Source organism: Haliotis rufescens, unplaced genomic scaffold, assembly GCF_023055435.1.
Source record: "Haliotis rufescens isolate VD_foot unplaced genomic scaffold, xgHalRufe1.0.p SCAF_3, whole genome shotgun sequence".
Taxonomy (NCBI): Eukaryota; Metazoa; Mollusca; class Gastropoda; order Lepetellida; family Haliotidae; genus Haliotis; species Haliotis rufescens.
This window is the reverse complement of record NW_025964001.1, coordinates 4834392-4848640: the sequence shown is the minus strand read 5'-3', so window position 1 is coordinate 4848640 and position 14249 is coordinate 4834392. Positions and strand designations below refer to the sequence as shown.

The following is a 14249-nucleotide window of genomic DNA, read 5'->3' as shown; positions in this document are numbered from 1 at the left end:
ATCATCTATAAACATGCACAAATATTTACTGCATCTTTAATACAAAGAAGTGTCTATATTAGCACTGATTTTCCACACATAATTATATACAAGACATACATCCTTTATTTTCTCTAATTCTTCCTAAAATGAAAACAAACTGCTATGTGGTCTATTAGTGAATATTTTCTCAGTATATCTCACCCAGTCACAATATTCTGTGATGAGAAACTGAGGCTCCATATCCCGGCAAACGCCAAGCAGACGCACAATATTCGGGTGGTCAAGTTTGCTATACATGTCCATTTCTTGCCGAAAGTTGAAAAAAGTGTGTTCGTCTTTCATCAATAAAGATTTGACCACTACAAGTGTTTCTATCTCAGTTTGTCGAATACCTCGTGCCTTGGCCAGAAACACATCGCCGTACTGTCCTTTCCCTGCAACACAAACACACCACTTAGTGACAGGTACCTTTAATATACACCACTTAGTGACAGGTGCCCTTTAACACACCACCTAGTGACAGTTACCTTTAATATACACCACTTAGTGACAGGTGCCCTTTAACACACCACCTAGTGACAGTTACCTTTAATACACACCACTGAGTGACAGGTGCCTTTAATACACACCTAATGACAGGTACCTTTAATATACACCACTTAGTGACAGGTACCTTTAATATACACCACTTAGTGACAGGTACCTTTAATACACACCACTTAGTAACAGGTGCCTTTAATACACACCACTTAGTGACAGGTGCCCTTTAACACACCACTTAGTGACAGGTACCTTTAATACACACCACTTAGTGACAGGTACCTTTAATACACACCACTTAGTGACAGGTACCTTTAATACACACCACTTAGTGACAGGTACCTTTAATACACACCACTTAGTGACAGGTGCCCTTTAACACACCACTTAGTGACAGGTACCTTTAATACACACCACTTAGTGACAGGTGCCCTTTAAAAGACACCACTTAGTTACAGGTACCTTTAATATACACCACTTAGTGACAGGTGCCCTTTTAAAGACACCACTTAGTGACAGTTACCCTTTAACACACCACTTAGTGACAGTTACCCTTTAACACACCACATAGTGACAGGTGCCCTTTAACATACAGTACTCCTGCAGCTCCTACAGTCACTACTTCTACTGCTATAGGATACTGCACCTTCTCTTACATCACCTACGGTGTACTTCACGATTCAGATCAATTCAGGTGAATAGAAAATTAAATAGCACATAACACCTCAAAGAATTTAGATTAGTTCTTCCAAATAAAGTAACTTTTTCAAAATGCAGTTGAATTCAACTCATCAGACCCTGATTTAAATGCAAAGAGTAATCCTTCTGTAAAAGTTGAAAAATAAATTATCCATTAAACATCTGATGCGAACAACTACACGAAGAAACACCCTCGGGAGTCCCCGCCGTGGGCCTCAATAACTCAGTGTTTACCTATCATGCCGAGAGTTTGTAGATCCTGGCGTGGGAAGTGATAGCGGTCAAAGCTTGACCGTCTGCTCCGTGACTGCTGGGACTGGGATGAATGTGACTGGTGTGAGCTCATGCCGGAGACGTGTGAACGATTGTCACTGTCGCTGCGAAACTGGGTCCCCGAGTCTCGATCCTTCATCAGTAATTCATGCTGTTCACGGTTGATATCGCCATTCTCTGCCTTCACTGTAAAAAGAAGGGCAAAAATTCAATTTCAAGAAGCTATTTTCTTCTCTTGATACAAAAAGTGACATGGCAATAAAACTTTTACTAAGATGACGTATTCACCTTTCCGTGCCTCATGACACATCGCAGTTGCAGGCAAATATATTGTCTTGGCATGAAAAAAAAACTTGTTTTTTTAGGCAACCAGCCAAAAAGAATATTGTGACAAGAGTCAGGTGAATGGACGTGATCTGATTTGCTAAACATAGTGAAAAGTGGTAGGTTTTAAATATACTGGTAATTTGATTGTAATCTTACCAATAAGACTTCTTGTGGACTGATGGTGGAAATATATTGATTGGGTATTCCCAAGTGGACAAAATCATGAACACAGTGCTAACACAATGTACGTCTGTTATAACACGGACATACCACACAGCTTTTTTCTCCCATACATACTTTATATCAGAATCTAATTCAGCCATTATAAAGTCTTCAGAGACACTGGTAATCAACTTGCACATTTTCCACTGTTACTGGTATTAGACACAAGCCCAGCTTTCTTGTCCATCATGCAGACACGGTTCAAACTTTCCATTCCCAAATGATTTTCTACTATGTTCATAAAGAATCAGAATTAATGCTTCTATGTGTGATCTTGTTTCTTTCGGGTTAGGCAAAGCATTTTGCAAAAATATCCACATATTTGCACAAACTGACTTAAAAAGTCATAAAACTTTTGTAAAACTGAAAATAATTTGATCACCCCAAAATACATATCCACTTGGCCTTATCTTTTTCTGATTTTGATAGATTTTAAAAATGCAAGTGAGTTTTTGTGTAGAAACCCTGAACATTAGATGCCCGAGGGAGTCGTAACACGACGCTTACATTCATCAAAACATACACAACATCGCTGGAATGTATAAGCTAATTTCATACTGGAAAAATATATATTCTTGAGGGAATTACCTTTGCAACAAAAGATTATCAAATAACTTTAAATAATATTGATCATTGGAAAGATTTAATCTAAACAAAAACAAAACCAATTGGTTCTCTTGCAAACAGGATATGGAGCGGACAGCGTGTATTCGCCTGTTGAAGCGTGTCCGAGTCCCATGATGCACTACTCACTGAGCCCCTTCCTCTTCTTCCTTTGAAGCAGCAGGCGGTAACTGCAGAACGCCGTGAGCGAGATGACCAGCGCCAGGTACGCACCCGCGATGCACACTGCGATAATGATGGTCTTCATCATGTTGAAACTCTCCACCTCATCTGAAGAAATAATAGGAAATGATATTGTCCATTCAAAAAGCATAACTCCAGTTTTTAAAAACTATTAGAGGCACATTGTTTCGTCGCCTACAGCTTGGTAATAGCAACAGTGCCACAACAAAAATGTGTGTTACAATTCAAGAGGCTGTCGACATGGCGCCGTTTCCAGTGTCTCACCTGTGATTCGGAGGTAGACTTCAGCGCGGACCACACCCGCTGTGTTGTTGGCGGCACAGCCGTACTTGCCCTTGTCCTCCATCAATACCTTCTCTATCAGGATGGTGCCGTTCGGGAACACCTGGCAGGACATAGGTAACATCGTCATCAAACCAAGTTAACATCAGTGAGTGAGTGAGTGAGTGAGTTTGGTTTAACGCCGCTTTTAACAGTATTCCAGTTATATCACGGCGTGTCAGCTTAATGTGGGAGGAAAGCCCGAAGTGATGCAGGTCTCAGACGTTTACCACTTCGGTGAAACCCACGAGCACGGGTATGGTGCTGACAAACCTAGAAACATAATCGGGGCGAACCGGGATTCGAACCCACAATCATAGGTTTCTGGCGTGCCCAAGGGACGCAACTCTGCACAGCGAATCGCGGCGCCTTAGACGACTGGGCCACCCGTGCCCTCAAGTTAACATCGGGAACACCTAGCAGGACATAGTCTACATTGTTATAACACCAAGTTAACATCAGGAACACCTGGCAGGACATAGTCAACATCATTATAACACCAAGTTAACATCAGGGAACACCTTGGGGACATGGTGTTGGTAACATCCTTATAACACCAAGTTATCATCAGGGAATGACCACAAACTGGGATGACAAGCCATTGATAACATCTTCAACTTAATATATTTTGAACACTTCAGGGAACACATGGTTTCGAAGACACCCTAATGATCTGTACATTTGAATAATCCATCAGTGTTCTCCCACAAGGTGCCTGCCTAATTCTGTCAGAGATAGACAGAAGTAAGAATGTATCTACTAGCAGAGTATAGTCAATAGACCTAATCCCTTGACAAATGGAACACATTCCACCTCATTAAAGTTGAAGTCACATTACCTATTTAGTCATGCTCAAAATTTGGGTGTCTAGAAGCCGGTACACTGGAGAATTTAGATGGCCCCGGCCAGTGTAAGACTGTTCTCTTACCTTGTATCGTGGGGACTCGAGGGGGATGAGATCCCCATTACGCTCCCAGACCACCATAGGTTTGGGGTTGCCCACAGTCAGACAGTGGATCATCACAGAGTGGCCTTCAAAGGCTGTCGTGTTTTCCGGGCGGATTGCGAACTTGGGCCGCTCTGCAGAGAACCACAGATAGCAAGGTTAACAAACAACTACAACAACAACACAGATTAGCTACTTGTCATAGCTACACAACAACAACAACGCAGATTAGCTACTTGTCATAGCTACACAACAACAACACAGATTAGCTACTTGTCATAGCTACACAACAACACAGATTAGCTACTTGTCATAGCTACACAACAACAACAACGCAGATTAGCTACTTGTCATAGCTACACAACAACACAGATTAGCTACTTGTCATAGCTACACAACAACACAGATTAGCTACTTGTCATAGCTACACAACAACAACAACGCAGATTAGCTACTTGTCATAGCTACACAACAACACAGATTAGCTACTTGTCATAGCTACACAACAACACAGATTAGCTACTTGTCATAGCTACACAACAACAACAACACAGATTAGCTACTTGTCATAGCTACACAACAACAACAACACAGATTGGCTACTTGTCATAGCTACACAACAACAACAACGCAGATTAGCTACTTGTCATAGCTACACAACAACAACAACACAGATTAGCTACTTGTCATAGCTACACAACAACAACACAGATTAGCTACTTGTCATAGCTACACAACAACAACAACACAGATTGGCTACTTGTCATAGCTTACTAGAGAAACATTTGATGCACAACCAGATCAGAGTTGAAATCATGAGGACGGACATCTCCAGTTTTCTTGCACATATTTCCACAGTTTTGCTACACATATTTCCTCAGTTTTGCTACACATAGTTCCACAGTTTTGCTACACATATTTCCACAGTTTTGCTACACATAGTTCCACAGTTTTGCTACAGTTTTGCTACACATATTTCCACAGTTTTGCTACACATAGTTCCACAGTTTTGCTACACATATTTCCTCAGTTTTGCTACACATATTTCCACAGTTTTGCTACACATATTTCCACAGTTTTGCTGCACATATTTCCTCAGTTTTGCAACACATAATTCCTCAGTTTTCTGATACACATTTCCACAGTTTTCACACTCTAAAAAATGACCTACAATCGATGGAGTACTCACCAACAACCTTGATGAAGATGGTAGTGTTTATGAACACCTGGCCTGACGTGGCGTGACACGTGTAGTATCCAGCATCAGTCATCTGGACGTTACGGAAGAAAAGCGTTCCGCGTTCCTGGTACACGTGATCCAGCGAGTCCAGATTTGTGGGTCCATGCTTCACCCACGTGACGGCAGGTCTGGTCTCGGCTTCTGCGTGACACTCCACCTTCCCATAGCCGTGCAGCTCCAGGAACGTGTTCTGGGGCCGAGGGCTGAACTTCAGCTTCCCTTCAAACAGAACAAAAAACTTAAAACAAATGGAATCTAATTCTGTAACCATAAATGTTTATTGGCATGGTGGCAGAAGGAATCTTTTATAAATCTTAATCTTGTTTTATGCCAACAGCATGTGGGTACTGCTGGAATCCTAAAAGACCAGACCGCCTCCGTGGTCTTGTGGTAGAGCGTCCGCCCGGAGAGCGGAAGGTCCAGGGTTCGATCCCGGGCCGCGTCATACAAAAAGACGTTAAAAGATTGTACTTGTTGTTACCCTGTCTGGCGCTCGGCATTAAGGGGCTAAAACAAGGACTGGTCGGCTCGGAGTCAGTATACTGTGTCTGAGTGGGGTATTCATGTTAAACTGCGGCATGGTATCTCAGTGAGCTAGCACTATAAATCGGCATCAGTCCGGACTAGTACAAGCAGCCACACACACACATACACGTGCATGCATGTCGCTATATAAGTGCAATAATCTTGGACGCGACGTTAAACCCAATTTCACCTCACCTCACCTAAAAGACCAATCTGGATTTGTTAAAACGGACAGTTTTTGACTCACTTTTGACCTTGAGATAGGCTCGGCTGGACACAATGATGGGATGACCTTCAGTTGTTGCCACACATGCGTAGTCTCCTGCATCTTCCAGAATGACCTTGGACATACGAAGGTCACCTGACTGCTGATTCATTCTGTGCCGTGGAGAACCCTTTGGGAATGGAAAGTATTATGTATAACATCCTCTTACACTTGTATACAACAGACCAATGTTTTATAGGTATGTCATGTCGTTTCCAGCTGTTTGATTGGCTAACATGGAAAAAAACAACCATTTTTATATCTTGATGCATACAAAAGTATAGGTCCTGGACACACAAATGTTTTAGCTGCTAAGATATCACAACCATTTCCTATTCAACATGGCTTCCAATGGAAAGATCCATGAAGATCCGGGGTAGAATAGGTCTACAGCAACCCATGCTTGCCATAAAAGGCGACAATGCTTGTTGCTTTTCATAAGAGGCGACTAATGGGATCAGGTGGTCAGGCTCGCTGACTTGGTTGATGCATGTCATCATATTCCCATTGTTTAGATCGATGCTCATGATATCAATCACTGGATTGTCTGTTCCAGACTCAATTATTATTATTCATATAGCTGGAGTGTGGCGTTAAACAACAAAGGGAGTGAGTGAGTGAGTGAGTGAGTGAGTGAGTGAGTGAGTGAGTGAGTGAGTGAGTGGCACTGACCACATGTATGGGGCTGTTGTCCTTGAGCCAGGTGATGGTGGTCACGGGGTAGGGGGTTCCGACCACCTGACAGTTGAAGTCCACCCCCTCGTCCTCCTCCACTTCCTTCGGCTGGGGGGAACGACTGACGAATGGCGGCACTGCAAGAAAACAGGACATATTTAATCACAGTCAAGATTGACTAAAATTTTAACTTATATATTCTTTCAACATGACATTTTGGTAAAGGTGCTTATACCCTTACTAGGTACCCTTAATGAACATATCTGAGGTTCATACTCAAATCTGCGTGCAAAAAACTGAAGACCATATTTAATGTCATCTATTGGGTTATCTACAGAACTACCTTATTGGACATATGAAGTTTATGTACCTTATCAAAGACTGAATATTTCAACATTATCTAGGTCAAACGTCTTTATACTCTAGAAAAATATTGATTTACAAGAAATATGGTTTCAAACTTGTAACTGCAGGGCACTCATCGAACTTATCATCTGGTAACATGTGTAAAAAATGTGTAAATTATTAAACTTATGCAGCTATATGGACCTCAGAAATCTGGTCAATTTTATTGTACAGTTTCCCAGTAAAAATTGAAAATCAAGTAGAACATTTGTGTATATCTGCGATATAAATTATGGATATATTGTATATGTATATACTCATGTACCATCGTTTGTGGTTTGGAGACTAAACTTGATTGATTGGTCGCCTATAACAGTTGATGTAAGTATGTGGAGGGGCCAGATCAGTGGGAAGCAAACTCAGTCATCAGATGTTTGGCTGATATAGGTGCCATTAGGGGTCACTTCAGGTCGTCCGAATACATTAGTTAAGAAAATATGAATATGTATCTTAGTGATAATTTCATATTAAAAAATCTACTTCAAAAGACAAATATTCATTAATATTTATTGCTTATAGTCTCTACATATTTCATAAATTTGTTTTAATACTAAACTTGTCATATATAATCACAATCTGTTCTGGGTATCACACTCTCCATGTATATTGAGACCCAGGAAGCCGCCTGGTGGCTCTTCCAATCACCTCCCCGAGGAAGTGAACGGTAAAAGTGCCCTAGATGAGTGACAGGGCGTAGGTCATGGCTAGCAGGCCTACTTTGTCTCTGCAATAAACGCTGATGTTTGTAAACTTTATGCTTTGTCAGACACAAACATCCTTTGAAGGTGACAATAAATCGTGGGCTTCTGACAAACCAACACGGACATGCTGCATTCATTTACAAGACAACACTACGTACTCTCTGGTTGCGAGGCAAAGTTATCATAATAAAAATGTCATTTTTCTGTTAAATATACAAATGTAGCTTCTGGCTGCGAACTTAAAGAGCATGTTACAGGCAGATGAAATGGGGGGAAGGAGGAAAACGAGAATACCATCCGTTACTCCTCCTTATTTCCCTCCATTCAACAGACAATGTTCAATAACATAATCTTTAAACAAATACTTACCATGAGTTGACTAAAATCAACTTAAAATGATATCAAAAGTCAACCAGAAGACTCAAACTGTTTTGAACAGACAGCGGAAAACTTTTAAAACTATTTTCACATAAACCTTATATTCTTTTAAAATATCATTCAAGTTTGAAACAGGGCTTTTGATAAGTAGTCTTTAGGCAAGTATTTCTGTGATTGTGCGACCATTGCCTTACTTGTATACAGCACTTTAAACCATCACAAACCTGAAGAGCTCCTATATTAATGGCCACCAGAACGGGCTAAAGTTTCTGTTAATGTGCACTTTCAAACACATTTTGAATAGAGTGTTTCATATTTTAAGAGCCCACTCCCTCATCAACACATCTCAACATTCTCGAGAGCTGCAGACATCTTCAATACGTGCTGCAGATTCCTAACGTCCATGCCGTCCATGCAGTGTGATGGTGCTGTACACACCATGCAGCACGTCACTGCACGACAGAATACTTCCATCTCAACAGTCAGGACAGGGAATAAACCTAACTCCAGCCTAAGTAAACATTCATGTTTACAGCCATTTTACAAATGTTTTGCCAGTTTAATATTTTATTTTCTCACATAATTGATTTGAGGAAATAGATGCAAGTACAACCAGAACAGGATTTCATATGGAGTTCGCACATAAATGCTAAGCGTCTGTTAAAATGTTAAATGTTCTCAAGTGAAGCAAGATGCGTCGTTTACCACTACAGATAGTAACGAGATGAAGCCGAAAAGGAAAGGACATTTGTATTAAGTTTCTTTTCAAGAAGTAACACACATCACATGTCGACAGAGCGTTCACCTTCATCTTGCAGCCTGAATGTCTCACGACAACTCTCTCCGAAAACATATTGATTAAATCTGCATTAAACATACTTGCCACACAGCGACAGACGAGGACATAATCATTTTTAAAATTATTTCAGAGACTGTCGAGAAATCTAAAACAGAAGTAGGTTTTGCTCAAGATTTGGATACCATTCCCAGAATAAAAATGATAATTGTTCAAACAGATCAGCGGAATTTTTAAGAATTATTATTTTCATTACAGGGCCGATATGACAATATGTTTTCTCTGCGACAGATGGAATACATCAAGTTAGCAGAAGAGTCTGTGTGATATGACGGAATCTGAAGCTTACTGCTTATATTCCCAGCTGACATAACATATTTATTCACCAGACGCATTACTGACAGGAATCAGGTGTGAGGTGCCATCCACCCAGCTTTTACTTGGTCCAGATGGAACTTGGGGATATGACTACAAATATTGAGCAGTTGGTATACTCTTAACAAAGTTGAAAACATTTCCTCCCAAATATAAAAATACATAGTTGTAAAAAATATACTACAAAAAAAGTTAAGAACACACGATTCTTTCATTTTCCTACAGTTAATCAGTCTTGCAATGACAGGTTTTTGTTTGTTTGCTTATTGTTTAATGACGCACTCAGCAATATTCCAGCGATATGACGGCGGTCTGTAAATAATCGAGTCTGGACCAGACAATCCAGGATCAAAATCATGAGCATCGAACCACCCGAAGGGGATACAATGACATGCATCAACCAAGTCAGCGAGTCTGACCACCCAATCCCGTTAGTCGCCTCTTACGACAAGCATAGTCGCCTTTTAGGGCCAGCATGGGTTGCTGAAGACCTATTCTACCCCGGATCTTCACGGGTCCATGACATGTTAACTTTAGTAATATGACAGAATTCTGAATAGCATAAAACAATTAGGAGAAACCCTTAAACACCACCTTTATCCCACTATATGACCTCTCCATGTCTGTCGACTAAACCATCTCCTACATTCATTCCTTGTCCTCACTATCTGTATCCCAAGGAAGAAGGCCTCAGACAACACTGTCATATCAATCTGTGTTTTAATATTTATCAAAGGATATCATCACATGTTGTTTAAACTGCTCAAGAACTTGCTAACTTGGAGAAGATAATGAAAATTTGCATCGTAACTCCATTCAAATACCGGTAAAGAATGAAATTACAGATCAGTGCTACAGATACGCTTATGGTTATTTGGGTATTTTACCCATGGGTTTGATTTTGATTGGGTATCCACAATTTTTAGAGGGTATTCAAATATTTTATATCCAACTGTTTCTTGACAATTGGGTATTTTAACTTGAAAACCGATTTCAAAGAATCACTGTAAATCTACATGAATAGAAGCTTTCCCGTCTGCATTTGTTGCATCTCTTTCTTCGGGAAGCCATTTTCGTTTGCAAAATATTTTGATTGTAAGAAAGGCACTATTTTTTTAATAACCAACAGCAACTTTTATGATCCATTGACTAGAAGAGATGTGCTTTTCATTTGGAATCTATTCGAGTTTGTTTGTCGCACAAGCTCTTTATCTAACATTCACAATATGAGTAATCATTTTATCTAAAAGTTGTATTATTAGTTTTATTTCAATAGCATATTTATAGTTTTTGTTGCGTATTTGATTTGTCTGAGTATTTCAGTGTATTTAATGCATATTTTACACAAATCCACAGCTTATCTGGAGCTCTGACAGATTTTAATGAAACAGGTTAGTTGCAAAAAGGTGATAAAAGAAATTCCTTTTGGATAAAACCTCACAAATGTCTGGAATGTCACCAACAAACTATCCAATAAAAATGTCTAACAGTAGGATCAGATAGATGTCTCACATATTTACAAACAAAGCAAGTACATAAACACTAATCCCCACATGGGGACGAGACATGGTGATCCTGGGCAGAAAAAAATAATCACAATTATGATCATTTTAAGGAAAAGTTGAAAAACAAAAACAGCTGCCCACATGGACTAATGGTATTTTTTCCAACAAACACCAAAAAAAACATCAAGAAAAGTAATGCAAAAAGGTTGTGTATGTTTTTTATGAGGTACGGATGTTGAGCATCGCTAGGACCATGGACCAGTGATCCGTGACGGCCCTCTGTCTTGTATGAGATTAGCATGGCGATGTCGTCAGTCTGCTAAATAGATGAATACTGGCTTGTGAGTGTGGCCAGACTCGGCTGGTTGTTCTGCCATCAGCAGAGGGCATACACTCACTACAGGGCATATAAGCTCTTTACACAGCGTAAACAATGATTCACAAAGCGATTTTAAGAGATTTTTATATTAACTTTCTTTGTTACAAGTTGGTTTTTTACCATGCAGCTGGTGCTGTGGTATATCATAAATTTAGAAGTTTTTGGTCTTCAGATAAAAAAATTCCTGGACATTATCAGTCCCTAGAATTTTATATTTTTTTTATTTTGAAATAACAAAACATTTCAAGACCGATTCTATATGATAAGATAACAATAGGTAACTGCCTCAATCATTCCCAAAATTAATCCTCTTACAACAAAAAGAAATTCTCAGCTCAAAATATCAACTAATTTTTTATTTCAGTACATGGATCATAAAACAATAACTAACTAGCCAAGGGCAATTCCTTATCAATTGCTGACACACACTTACACAGTGAAATAACATACATTATATATCGCTGAAATTAATACTTCTGAACTGAAGTTAAAAACTGTTTTAACATTCATAAACATGACACGTTTATCAGGGTCAGACGTCTCTCCACAGAATACAAACAGGACAACAGAAAATCTTAAATGAAAAATAACGGCAACAAACTCTCACCAAGTCACACCCAGGAGAAATGAGCATTTGGGGGAGACCCACCTTTATAAAGACAGCTTGTAGCCAGCAGAGAAGGTAGTACGATGCAACGCTACTTAAAGGGGCTAAGTCAGGATAATTACGAGAGAGTAGAGATTTAACATGAAGTTACAGCTGCTGTGATCGGAGAGCGTTTGACAAGCAGCGAGATGTACACTGGTTTCCTTGCCTACATAACAGATTCATCTTAAAGATGAGAATCTGGGGCCAATTATCGCAATAAAAGAAACTTGGCTTTTTTTTAAGCATCTGAGGTATTTTCAAGTAATGATCATATCATCAAACAAACGAAATCTATTAAACAAATAAGCATTTATCTAAAAGATTGTATGGAGATTAGAGAAATGTATTCCCTTTGAATGGTGTGTGATTACCTGTGGAGAGAGCAGAGGCTACAGAACATCTTGATTCACCGATATCACTCAAGAAGCTTTTTTAATCGTACAGACATCATTTTTCAACTTCAACTACACTATGTCACAGATATGGTGTCTTGACACAAAACATTGTTCACTCCAATGAATACTCCACGTCATGAATATTCACATCTCAATGGTTCCCTTAACCAGAGGGTGTCAGGATCTAGTGCAACATGAAGTGGAGAAAAACCTGTGTTGGCAAATGTGTTGTCTACAGGTGCATGGAACGGTTCATTGTTCACATAGGGGGGAGAGGCAAGAGGTGGATTATACACATAGCCTATGAATTATCTGAACATATACTACTCAAAAAATGTAAAGGATCATCTGATTCTTTAATATTACTATAGTCAATCTGTCATGGCATGACAGATCAACTATAGTAATATGATAAAATTGGGTGGTCCTTAACTTTTTATGAGTGGTATATTATAGATAGATTATATTTCATTAACATTCTAGTTAGGAACACTTGGAGTTGGTCGTTTATTGTAGCTCTTGTCGATGTTTTTGTTTTAATAGCAGTACAAAAGATACTGACAAATCAAACAAGGCCCAAATATGGAGAAAAAAACCAGCTGAGCCCCAATTCCCCTGTGATCTCGAATGTTTAAGCAAATCTGTAAATATAGCTATATAAAAAAATAATATTATCTGTTTCAAAATATGTCTTGGAGAAAGTCCAAAATCTTTTTTGGGCCTGACAAACTTTTAATTACTGCTTTTATTATCAGACTGACATGATGACGCCCTAATTCATCTTTCTGCAGATAGTTTCCAGCATTTGAAGCTTGTGATTACGAATAAATTACCAAAAGCTTTTACCACCTCCGTGGTCTAGTGGATAGAGTGTCTGCTCGGAGAGCTAAGGTCACATCATACCCAAAGACATTAAAAGATGGTACTTGTTGTTTCCCTGCCTCAGTGCTCAACATTAAGTGGAGTCAGTATACTGTGTCTGAGTGAGGTATCCATGTTAAACTGAGGCATGGCATCTCTGTAGGCTACCACAATGAAACTGACATTAGTGCATTCACGTCGCTATATATGTGCATTAATCTTGAATGCGATGTGATACCCAATTTCATCTCACCACCTCAGCAAACACATAAAACCACCCTGTGTTGGCTAGATGTAGATATTAAGATTTCATCTTGTAGAATCACAACAGTGTAGGAGGTAGGCTATAACACTGTGTACACTGAGCACATCGGACAACGATCTACCGGCCAATTAGTTTACGTCATGTTTTTCCTGATAACAAACTGCAACTTTCGCACGGCTTTGTAATTTTCTAATTAAAGCAATTTTGAGTGACACTAATTGATACAAGCTCTATGTAGCAGGAGGATGGTTAGGGTGATAAGACACACTCTCACGACAACCAACAATAAAATACTTTACAGATATTGTCAAAACATATGAGCATGACTGTATTTTATACAATACGTTATCACCAAACATACCCAGCAAGCTCTTAAACACCCACACCAACACTAGTTGGGAGACCCCTACTGTTCACGGCCTGTTTTATCAATTTCTTTCATATTATTTTCAGGGCTTAAAAAAAGACATTTTTTCCTTATGCTTTGATTTGAAGTGTTAAATAAACAAAAGAAGTGTGAGACAAGCTGATGAAACTAATTGCGAAGAGTAGAGATAGAGCCTGCACGGCCCCCTGGTGGCAGGCCTGCAATAGCACAGTATGGGGTAGACAACTCTCGCAGTATGTTGGGAGGACAGGGTGTTGGCTAGAAAATATGTCAGCCTATCTTGGCAAAAAAAAATATTTAAAAAATAAATTTGGAGATTTAAGATGGATA

At 39.5% G+C, this 14249-nt stretch overlaps 1 protein-coding gene across 2 annotated transcripts in view; it reads right to left on the bottom strand.

Annotated features, from left to right (window-relative positions):
* LOC124131835 (inactive tyrosine-protein kinase 7-like) overlaps positions 1-14249 on the bottom strand; it is a 137282-nt gene that overhangs the window by 5123 nt on the left and 117910 nt on the right. For both annotated transcript variants that reach the window (XM_046495326.2, XM_046495328.2), the window contains exons 9-16: positions 6820-6959; positions 6130-6277; positions 5307-5576; positions 4100-4251; positions 3115-3235; positions 2797-2937; positions 1456-1680; positions 184-416 (exon numbers count right to left, since the gene is read on the bottom strand). In XM_046495326.2, coding sequence (XP_046351282.2) covers positions 184-416; positions 1456-1680; positions 2797-2937; positions 3115-3235; positions 4100-4251; positions 5307-5576; positions 6130-6277; positions 6820-6959 — 1430 coding nt within the window. The remainder of the gene's footprint in view (positions 1-183; positions 417-1455; positions 1681-2796; positions 2938-3114; positions 3236-4099; positions 4252-5306; positions 5577-6129; positions 6278-6819; positions 6960-14249) is intronic.